At 40.2% G+C, this 11,687-nt stretch overlaps 1 protein-coding gene across 1 annotated transcript in view; it reads right to left on the minus strand.

The window, feature by feature from the left end:
- Positions 1 to 11,265, minus strand: part of LOC138676120 (pendrin-like) — a 105,270-nt gene extending 94,005 nt beyond the window's left edge. Inside the window, exons 1-7 of the mRNA XM_069765058.1 lie at positions 11,125 to 11,265; positions 9,778 to 9,917; positions 7,033 to 7,143; positions 6,627 to 6,802; positions 5,034 to 5,198; positions 4,664 to 4,816; positions 1,848 to 1,930 (exon numbers count right to left, since the gene is read on the minus strand). Of these exons, the coding sequence (XP_069621159.1) occupies positions 1,848 to 1,930; positions 4,664 to 4,816; positions 5,034 to 5,198; positions 6,627 to 6,802; positions 7,033 to 7,143; positions 9,778 to 9,917; positions 11,125 to 11,255 (959 nt within the window). The 5' untranslated portion in view covers positions 11,256 to 11,265. The remainder of the gene's footprint in view (positions 1 to 1,847; positions 1,931 to 4,663; positions 4,817 to 5,033; positions 5,199 to 6,626; positions 6,803 to 7,032; positions 7,144 to 9,777; positions 9,918 to 11,124) is intronic.
- Positions 11,266 to 11,687: the final 422 nt, after the last annotated feature.

Below are 11,687 nucleotides of genomic sequence, written 5' to 3' on the forward strand. Positions count from 1 at the left end.
CGGTCCGGGTTTTCCAGGTGGCTGAAGGCCACAGGTTTGTGTGTGTTTAAAAGCCCTGCAGTAAGGGGTATGGGTGTGTCAGGCCGTGCAGGCGCACATCAGTGTCAGTCTGGTGTGTGCTGGTCTGCAGAGTGCATGGAAGCCAGCACCCAGGGCAGCTGGCACCCGCAGCGTACACAGAGATGCAAGTCGTCCATGGTACTGGTCTCGGATGTGGACAGTCCTGTGCCCGGAGATGGATATCCTGTGCCCGTAGGAGTCGGATGTGGATAGTCCTGTGCCAGGAGGTGGATGTCCTGTACCCGAAAGAGGACTAGCATGTGCAATGATTGCAAACAGGTGGATATGGTGCCCGGCTGCTATGCTGAACTGTGTACGATTGTGTGAGTAAGGAGTCTGTAAGAGACTGATGCAGGACACCCACGAGAACTAGTCAGAGGAGGGCTGGCGTGTGTAGTGTCTGCAACATATGAGACTGTGTGTATGGAGACGTATAGAGACTGTGAGATGGCATGCAGTCGCCCAGGGAAACTGGACAAGGGAAGTCTGGCCTGTTTAGGGACCGCAAATCTAAAGCCATGTGATATGTATTACTTTGAACTGGTGTAAATTGATCACTGAAGTTATATGCATTTATGTGAAGTGGACTTTAATGCTGTGAAGAAACACATTAAAAGAGACTTTTTGTGTTTGAATCTGTGGGTCACTGCGTACGAAGCTGCTGCAGCTTTACACATGACATACCCCCAAAAAAATACAGAACCGCAACTGAAAAAAACTGGAAGAAAAACGCATGAAAATCGCAATGAGAAATGCACAAGTAACATAATTTAGCTAATTAAGTGAGAAATGCGGCAGGAAACTTAGTGTTTCTCTGTCAGTAGCTTAATTTAACGGGTTTCTATAATGATGGGTATTTTCGTAGTTGCCACAGAAAAGTATTTCATACTATATTCTACTATTACGCCTTCATAGGACACAATAACTGACTTGTGTAATGCAGCGGTAGGACCATACGCAGTGAAACGGCAGTGACCCAAGCAAGTTCACACAAAATGTTCCTTTATTGTGTTACTTCATACAGTCTATTAGCAATACACAGTAAACGGCTTCTTCATCCAGGCTAAAGCAAAATACACAGTACACGGCTTCTTCACTCAGTCCATTAGAAATACACAGTTACCGGCTTTAATTTTTAGTCCCTACACAGGCCAGACATCACTCTGTCCAATTTCTCTGGGGCAACCGCACGCCGATACCAAGTCTCTTTACTCACGCTGTGCACCTCATGCTATCCTCCGGATTGCAGCCTGGCAAACACAAGCCAGCCCGGGATGCAGGGTGTCAGTCTCTTTGGTTCCTTCTGCCCCAGTGTTGCTCCACACAGAAAGAGCTCTGCAGACAACTGTTCTGTCTGCCTCTAAACCAACACTGACATGCCTCCCCTCTACTACAGGGCTCTTAATCAGTCACTGCTTTACCAGTCTAATCACAGCCACACCTGTGACTGCCATACACCCTCATGGCCTCACTACGCCTCTGTGCGCATTCTGGAGAGCACAAACAGCGTCCCCTAGCTGTAACAGGGGTCACTACCTCACACTTGGTATTTGAGAAATAGAAATACATCTGCAATGTGCTGTATCAGGCTATGTTCACATGTGAGTCAGAGCCCCTGTTGTAGTTTAGATCAAAACATCAGATGCCTTAGCAAAACCCAATGGACCCATTAATAGTCAGTAGGGTCTGTTGAGTGCTAGTGATGTCCATCTTTTCTTGACTCAAGCACTATGTTGTGGTTTCCAACCATGTTGTAGAAGAGAACAGGGCATAAGATTTTTACTTACCCCCTTGGAACATTCTTCACAATGGCAGCATTATAAGTTTCCTCCAAGTTAACTCCATATGAAATCCCTGTAGCAACCACTGCCTGAGGATTAAAGCAAAGGGAATGAGAATTCTTATAGACAAATGGATGACATTCACTTGTCATTTTACACACAGTGCGGAAAAGGTTTAGTAATTAAAAGTCCGGTAATTGCTACAGCTATAGATGGAGAGTCTGAGAAAATCTACATGAACTTTGTAGAAATGGCAAATCAGTTGTAAACTCACATTTTTAGCTAACACCATATCCTTGAAATCCTTAATTCTAGTTTCTTGAAAAGTTACCCTTTTTTGTAGGGTATTAACAGCTCACCAATGTCAGCATATACAAAAATAAAAAATAGATCAAATCTGATAATAAATGACCAGGGCCTCCAACTATTTTAAAGCTATGGTTCCGAGGCCATTTTTTTTTAGTGAGTGTTATCCATTGAAAAAATGGACATCACACAGACAGCACACTGACCAATATTATACCATAGAGCTGTTCTGGTGACAATCATTTTACATGGACTGAATGTCCACATGGAACAATGACAGCATGCACTTATCTCAGCCATATTTTGTATGAGACTCGACAATTCAAGTCTATGGATATGCAAAAAAAATTAGATCCCATACGGATCAACTGTATAGCATCTGATTTTTACAGATACATTGTGATTACTACCATCTGAGACTATATGTGGTCTTTTATTCATTCCTGATGTGTAAAAAATGAATGTCATTCAGATACAATATAGTGGACAAATCATCCTATTTTCATCCATAAAAAATGACGATTTTTTAATACACATGCGTGAGCTTAGCCTAAGGGTGTTTTTACATAAATCGCTTTTAGGAAAAACAACATTTTTTATGCATTATTTATCATGACAGTTTTTAGAGGATTTTTTGCCAATGGTAAAATATAAAGTGCATTTGAAGCAGTTTTTTGTGGAGTGGTGATGCTGGGGTTTCTTGTTTCTTTTTTCACTTTAAGTGTATTTTTTGGGTCCATGGCATATGTTTTTGAAAATGTTGCATGCTCATAATTTTACAATAGACTTACAAAAAATTCTGAAAAAGTGCATATCAATGAAGCATTCCTCCCATCAAAATGTTTATCCTCTTAATATATTGCAGTCATCATATTATATGGCACTGTGTATTTACATTTGATAATTTTGCCTTTCTACCCAGCTAATTCTTCTCTTTTCCATTAGGTCTATGAAGTCAGGTGATTAGAAATAGACTAGCTGAATCATTCTAAGCTCTATGTTGAAACAGGATGCCTCTTTTCCCTGAAAAGTCATCACTGCAAAAGTCCCTGGCAGAGGAGAAGGCAGCAGCTGGGTCATGAGTCAAGAGCAGTGAAAATAGAGAAGAGAAGAATTAGCTGGGTAGAAAGGCAAAATGAGCAATTGTAAGTACACAGTGCTATATAATGTGATGACTGAAATATATTAAAAGAATAAAAAACCTTATTTGGAGGAGTGCTACTTTAAATATGGATGAATAAATAGTCTTGGGACAGATGAAAAACATTCATAGCATTTTTTACAATCAAAAATAAACTGCAAAAATGCGTAAAAAAAAAAATCTAGCAGTTGTATATTCTTTGATTAAACCTGTCCTTTACTTTCATGCATAAACTCATTATATTTTGGAAGACCAGTACCCTTATCTTACAAAACAGTAAATGACCTCACACTCGTCTCTTGCAATATTTACTGCATGTGAGGGGGGTTATGGAAGTAGTAGGGATGGCTCAGATCCATCACTTTCTCTTTGTTATTTAAAATGTTATCCTGGATTACAGACTGAGTAAAATACTGTAGTCACTATTCGGTCCTTTGGCTGTCTCTGTCCCGCCCTCGGGGACGGGGACCCAGGGTGAGATGTAGAGGGAACGGCACCTGAGGGATGATTACTGCTGCAGATATAGTTGATTAACGGCTACTGCTAATATATGTTACTAAGATTTATTGCAACAAGCCCTTCTTTCCAGCTATGGCTAATTAAAACCATATAATTACAGCCTTTTATAAAGCAACGAAATTGGTACTGAGCAGAATTACCATCAGCCAATTGGTTCATCCCAGTTTCCCATGTGGCCCCCTGAGAAAATGACTTACTCACCATTGTTCTACAGTTCTACTTTCTACTAATTATTTTTTGCATTTTTTTAATTCGTAGTCTACAAAAGTATGTGAATAATATTGCGTTTGGTAGAGTACAGAACGAGTACAAATATTTTTCCAATACAGTTGTCAGATCGGTCACCTAGAAGAATTCCACTAGAGGGCAGTCTTATTCTCCATATGTCCTACGGCTTCCCTAGGTGGCACAACTTTGTAGACTTAAAGGAAACTTGACATCTGGTACATGCTTCCCGATCCACGGGCAGCATATATCAGACACTGGCTGTTATGTATGACTCTGAAACACTGCGACATTGCAGATAAAGAAAATACTTTAATAAAAGGTGCAGGGGAGATTAGTTGGACAGGTGAGCTTCTCCGCACCCGCTCCCCTTGAGTGGCAGGTGTATAGATTATGTATATTTTTCCACCACATTTCAGGGGCAAACATACCTGGCTGCAATCTTACATGTCGTCCATTGATCAGGCTACATGTGTCAGCCATCAGGTTCCCTTTATGTGTCTACCTATGTTAAACCATGCCTCATTTTCTTATTATTTCTTATTGACAATTATTAAAAATCCCAACTAGCTAACAAAATCAGACTATTTCTAAATATAATTTGACATCCAGAACGTAGAACTCCACTTACCACGATGACTTCAATGGGAATAGGAATGCGAAAAATATGTTTATATCTCTCGTTTAACTCTTTCACGACCAAACATAACACTAAAGTTATCAATCCGGCCATAAGATCTGCGAAGTTTGTTTTACTTATTTTTGCAAAGATATCAATGATTGTCTAAAAAATAAAAATAAAAACAGATGCTTAGTATTGCAGAAACAAGTATAGGAAATATCACTTTACACATTTCAGGATGACACAATACAGACTTCTTTTAAGCACAATATACAGAGTAATACGGGTCAGTATCATGTGAATAGAATATGTGGATACAAAGAGTAAGAGATACAAGAGGACCTAGTGTAATACTGTAGGATTCCGTTTCAGGACTTACATAAAATATTGACATCACTCCGCTGTAGTTTGTTGAAGGGATGTTGAAAATCAGTTTGATCTGTGAGATGAATACTTGGAAAGCAGCAGCTGTGGTAAATCCTCGAACTAATGGATCTCCCAGGTACCGGACAACAAAGCCAAACTGTAGTGCCCCTAATACAAACTGGTGATAAAAAACGAAAAACGCAAAGAATGGTTAAATCTCCAGTTCTGCCGGTGGTAAGTGGTGCAGGAATAATATGCATGCTCCACAGAGTGAAGGGAACCTCACAGCGCCTACATTCTGCTCCATCCACGGGCACTGAATGTATGATCTCAGCCAGGTAGGTTTGACTCTGGAACGCCGCGGAGTTTCAGAGAGACAAAGCTTAATAGGAGACTAGCTGGACAGGTGGGTCCCTGGTGGGTTCTCCCTACCCGCTCCCCTTGAGTGACAGGTCTTTCTCTATAAAGGTACACAGGAAGAGACTTGTTATTCCAGGGAGGCAGGCAAGGAGAAGCCACCACGCCGCCTGTCCAAGTAGTTCAACTAGTCTCCTGTGCGGATGGGTACCCAGCAGCTACTATACTTGTTTTCCTCTGAAACACCACAGTGTTGCAAAGTTAAATCCATATGTCTAAAGACACACAGCCAGCGTCTGATACATGCTGTCTGTCTATTGAGCAGCATGTATCAGTTGTCAGGTTCCCTTAAAGGTGCTCACACTACTTTGGCAGCTGCCTTAAAAACAAGGATTTAGCACTGAAAGATATCCGGCACTCCATGAGTGGACTAAAGTAATCAAATTTATTTCAAGAACATAAATCTAGACAGGACAGCTCAGTTTTGGTGATTAGGACGTCTTGTCTATATTTAAGTTCCTGAAATTAATTTGAATATTTTAGCCCACTTACGGAGGGCCGGACATCTTTTCACCATTACCGTCTGACAAGCTCATGCGCCCGTGCACCTGTAGGAGGATTATATTGTAAGACTGATGTGCTGGAATCATCATTCAAAGAATCCAGCATGTTGAAATTCTACATAATTCAATTAAAAAAAAAAGAAAAGTGCTTACTGGCGCTTAGGTCTGCCATAGATTTCAGGTGCAATATACAATTTTGCACATATACCGTTTGTGACACATTTGAGACTTTTTTACGCCAGAAAGCAGACATGAAGGGCATAATAAATTCCCATCATAGCGTCCCATGATGACTACAAGCCCATGATGCTATCACTTCACTTTTCCTTTAGTAGCTGCCGATAAACCATTCGCAATGCAATAGAAAAATAAAAATGATTTTTCTCCATCAAGACAGTAAGCTGACACCAAATTGAAAAACAAAATGGCTACTTTGCCAAAAGGTTAATTAGTAAAAAAACAAAAACTGTATGAATATACATTCATAGGCAGCAAATTATTCCACTGATGATTTAAAGGCAAGTGGTGAATGCCTATTATGTTGAAGACTTGCTGGGTATTTACCCATCTGTAAGGCAAATGTTGCTGCAGATTATTTAGAAGACTCTGGGCATACCGGGACAATGCAGAAATAATAAGCACATTTGTACAGTTTAGGTGATTTCCAGAGATATTAAATGTACTACCTGTATTATTCCTATCAGGAAGCACAAAGTGCTTGATATGACGACTCTCGCAGCATCTCGGCCTTCGTAATCTATCTGTGTTTCATTGAATGTGGAATTTGCAATTCTGAATTTTTCATCGGGAGCCAAAGCAAGTACAACTTGTCCAACCATTAAACAGATAACTGGAAATGGTCCTGTTGGCATAAATGTTATATTTATGAATTAAAACATGTTTTATAGATTAATAAAAAAGATTTTCCGTGTATGGGAAACAGAGTGCTCATCAGGGGTTCAGTCTAACTGCAATATTTTCTTCAATCCCTCTAATCTTCTGGGAACCCAACAATAGGGACATCAATATTATAAGAGTGTTTAAAAGTTAAAAGCAAGTATTGTTCTGCATCTGGATTGTATAAGAACCTACCAACTGAAATGTGCCGAGATGTTCCCAAGAAGAAATATGTCAAGATGGGAAAGAAGGAAGAATATAGTCCATATCCCACTGGAACCTCAGCAAGGAGCGCAAATGCCAAACCTAGAAACACACAGAACACATTCTTGCTTCAAAAGGAACTGTACTAACAACACACTTTACACAAATCAATAGTACAGGCGGCTATAAGAAACTTTGTCTTGTGTCTTATAAGAGAAATCTGCGTCTGTGAGCACTTATCAGACACTTCTTCCCCTCCCCCGCCTCTTCATCTTTTCATCCACTGTGAAAAGGCAGCTCAAGTCCGTCTTGCTCACAATATTGGCTGTGCATACCTATAGTTGATTAAGAATACTTAAAGAGGTTGTCCATTATTTTAATATTGATGGCCTAGCCTAAAGGTACCGTCACACTAAGCGACACTGCAGCAATACCGACAACGGCAGCTCTCCAGCGACCAACGATCCCGAAGTCCCCGGGTAACCAGGGTAAACATCGGGTTACTAAGCGCAGGGACCTGACCAGACACCGGAATGTAAGTATGTAGTGTTTGTTTTTTTACATTTACAACAGTAACCAGGGTAAACATCAGGTTACTAAGCGCGGCCCTGCGCTTAGTAACCTGATATTTACCCTGGTTACCAGTGAAGACATCGCTGAATCGGCGTCACACACGCCGATTCAGCGATGTCAGCAGGAGATCCAGCGACAAAATAAAGTGCTGGACTTTCCCCAGCGACCAACGATCTCCCAGCAGGGGCCTGATCGTTGGTCGCTGTCACACATAAAGATTTAGTTAACGATATCGTTGCTACGTCACAAAAAGCAACGATATCGTTAACGATATCGTTATGTGTGACGGTACCCTTAGGATACTGCACATTCGCCTCCTATTGATTTGAATATGGAATATGCATATGAATATGGCAGCACCCAGTCACGCCCAATATACAGTACACAGAGCTGCGCTGTCAGTTCTGTACCTGGTCAGTTCTGGCTGTCGCTGATACCAAGAACAGCTGATCGGCGGGGATGCTAGGTGTCGCACCATAACTGATCAGATATTGATAACACTGGGGAACAATTTTGAACATAATTTTTATTGAGTTCAGTTTTTCTGTTGATCTAGACTAAAATAGGCATTCTTATTTCTTCTCTCAGGTCAGTTTTTTCTGTACACTTAATGTGATTACTCTAGGCTGAATCGAGGAAAGGGTCATGCCTTTATACAAATACATATAATCAGTTTACAATGTTTTGTAATATTGAATTGTAGTGTATTGATAACATTTAATCACTGTATTGTGATAACTTATTCAACAGCGCCATCTGTTGACAATGTTCTCATTAGAGTTTTACTTCCTGTTTCATTGGTTACTGTACAATTTAAAGGGACTCTGTCACCTCAAATTGGCGGGATATTTAAATGACTTTTTACCTGTCCGATGGGCGGCGTTTCATCTTAATTTCTCCACCCCGTCCGTCCCTGTTGTCCGCAATATGTTAGTGAATTAGAGTACTTGTGCGCCATAGTTGGTGCGTGCGCAATACAATCTTCGGTCGCGCATGCGCAGTATGCTTTGCCCAACTGCAGGCGAAGCCAAAAAGCATTACTGCGTATGCGCCCCGCACTATGTCCCCGAAGTATTTCGATGTGTTACTTTGATATAAACATTGATATATGTTTACCGCACGGTCATGAGCTAGTATTGACTTGATATAATGTGTGTGTGTAGATGGATGTATGTCGATGGATGAAAGCTCCTAAATCATTCCCATTCCTAGTGTTGTTGACTGTTCGCGAATGATGGTAGCTATCTAGCGCCCGACTAAGCCATCAGCACGAAACACACATTACAGCGTCTAGTTGCTGTGACCGCCAGTGCGGCGCCGTGTGCTTTCTCAGCGCTTTCCTGATCCAAGTCTGGGTGGTTAGTGGTGTCCGCTAGTGTGGCACAGCATACACTTCTGTGCATTATAGTTACCTCTGATACCCCAATTGTGGTGTCGATCGCAAGAGGTCTACTCTAACTCTAATCCTGTGTCCTGGGATAGAGTTCTGTGGTTCCTTGTTTGCGCTCTCTGTGCGGTACCGCGACCCTGTGACTTAACAGGGATCGCTTCCTTCACACAGGGTGAAGTTAACCCGTGTGTGTAGTCACATTGTACCGCCATATAGTGCCGCCATTCACATAGCAGCAGATTTTCACCTGCACGGTGGACCTCGGACTGCGAACGCACCTAATACCATTACATCTTTAACTTGGTGCGTTCCGCCAGTCCTAACAGAGAGTTTACGGATGTGGATGAAGGGAACACTTGATAAGATGCCATTTGGTATACTTATGGTTTGGCGAGAGCCAAGAGATCATTCCTGTGACTAAAGTGAAAACTTCACGATATAACAAGACAAATAAATATAAAATAGAATATTCTAGTCTACCAGCAGCTAAAGTATATGTCCTCATTCAGCTGAAATCCCAGTGCCACTTTTCTTGAACTTATATGGTAGTGACTGTATATGTTTTTGAGTGGTCCTTGATTATTTCCCTAACCAGACTTCTTTATTGTCAGGACTACTGCCCTTCTGAGAAATAAGGTATTTTTGGTGACATTTTTATATTTTATGTAAAATTAAATTCTTTAATAAATATATATTTGTATTCATACATAGTGGATATTCTTTTTTGTTTTTTTGTTATCTGTTTAAGAAACTTGCATAGTGGAAAAACGTACCTTGTAATGTGCCAACAAGCCCTGTACATAGTCCTGAGATAATATCATGGACAAGCCACTCTTTCCAACGGTATTTCGGTAACCAGCTAAGAATTGGAAAAAATTGCTTGAGCTTTAGATGAGCTGTTGTTGGAGTACAGCTGCAAAGAAGAGAATAAACAAGTAAAATTACTTTTGCTATTAGTAGAAAAGTAGTAACTTACTAAAATCAGCATCAGCTATAGAATCTTATTACCCAGAGCACTGACTTATCACTTAGCAAGATACTGTGGAATCATCGATGTAATAGTTTATTGCAAATGGTGCAATAAAAAGTTGTGGCGTTTGGCTGGAGCACACATTTACTGACTGATTTATTTTGACTGGCCTTACGCACATCAGTCTTAATGAAGTGCTCGCTGGAGTACAATGTGTTGAATTCAGCATATTTTGTCAGTGGTGTGTGCCATAAATGATACTCCTGTCCCGTCAATTTTAATGCCACAGCTTGTCTCACTCCTCCTCATCTCTGCCCATTTTGGCGGGCCTGGCTAAATCTGGAGTGAAAATGCTAAATGTCAAAAAACTCTTGCACAACATTGCCTTGAGAAAAAAAATGTAATTTTTTTAATTGTTTTACACAGAAAAAAATTGCGTAAACACTTTGATGTATCAGCCCTTTCGTTTTTTTCTGATATTGAAGACCGGGCACACTCTCTTGTACGCAGTTAAGAATTTTAATGTGCAATATTATAATATTATTGCACATTAAAATTCTTCACTGCATTCAAGAGAGTGTGCCCGGTCTTCTATATCACATTCTACGGTTTGGGAACCTACTGGAGGCACCTCCATCTCTAACTGTGCTAGCAATTTTCCTGTTGTCTTCAGTTTTTTTCTGGCAGACAGATATTTTTCTTTTTTGTATCTATCTCTGTTTGGCTCAAAAATTGCCAACGGTGTTGGTCAGCAGTAAGTCCCACTCCTTTACAGCAATAGAGTTCTGTATGGAGATTTGTATGAACGATCATTCGGATGAAGCCCTCACAATTATTTTATCATGTTAAAGAAGTAAATGAGCACTGATCGTCTTCCTATATCATCGATCTGCATTTGTTTTGGGGCAGTTCTTATACTCATGTAAAAGGACCCTTGCTGATATTCAGCAGATAACTGAATCAGATGTCTAAGTAATTTTTCTGAATTGGAACAGGTACAGTAAGCCTCAACTAGATGATACCTTTTTTTATGGCAACTTTCAAATTTAGAGCTCGGGATAAGTGCTAGAGTAACATTCGTTTTATGCAGATTCAACCATCTTACATAAAAACTTAAACTTGTCAGTAAGAAAATAATTTTAGTCTCAACCTGCAGTTATTCTTTAATTTTTGTGGAATACTTTTCTGTACGAGTTCAGTCTTCTCATTTTCCTCTTGGAAAGTTGTCTCAGAGTATATGGTTCGAGATACATGATACTGTTCACACACAGGCACGTCCATCCTTTCCTTTATCACCTGTGAATGACACACAATAAGACTTTCACTTAACGCGTTACTACTCATTCATATAAATTTCTAGTATAAGCTGTCATGTGGGTATACATGAGGAATAATGTTATTTGTGGCCATTGTAGGTCTTGTATGCTGCAATTTTAGCAGTTTTTCCTTTGCATTAGAAACCTTAGCTTTTTCTCATTGTATATCCTGCCAATTTCTACCTCCAGCTTCTCTCCCCTTCTCCAAAGGGTGTTATAGGCACTTTGACGGATGTAAACAGATTGGTTAACAGATTTAAATGGAAACTGTAGTTTTCTTAAACCTTGCATACATCAGTAATACAAATGAATATAAGAAACTTTTTGATATATATTATCAGAAAAATCTGCTTCTGTCTCCGCTTATGAACCACTTCTTCCTCCTCCCCGTGTCTCT

The sequence above is a fragment of the Ranitomeya imitator genome, chromosome 4 (assembly GCF_032444005.1).
Source record: "Ranitomeya imitator isolate aRanImi1 chromosome 4, aRanImi1.pri, whole genome shotgun sequence".
Lineage (NCBI taxonomy): Eukaryota > Metazoa > Chordata > Amphibia > Anura > Dendrobatidae > Ranitomeya > Ranitomeya imitator.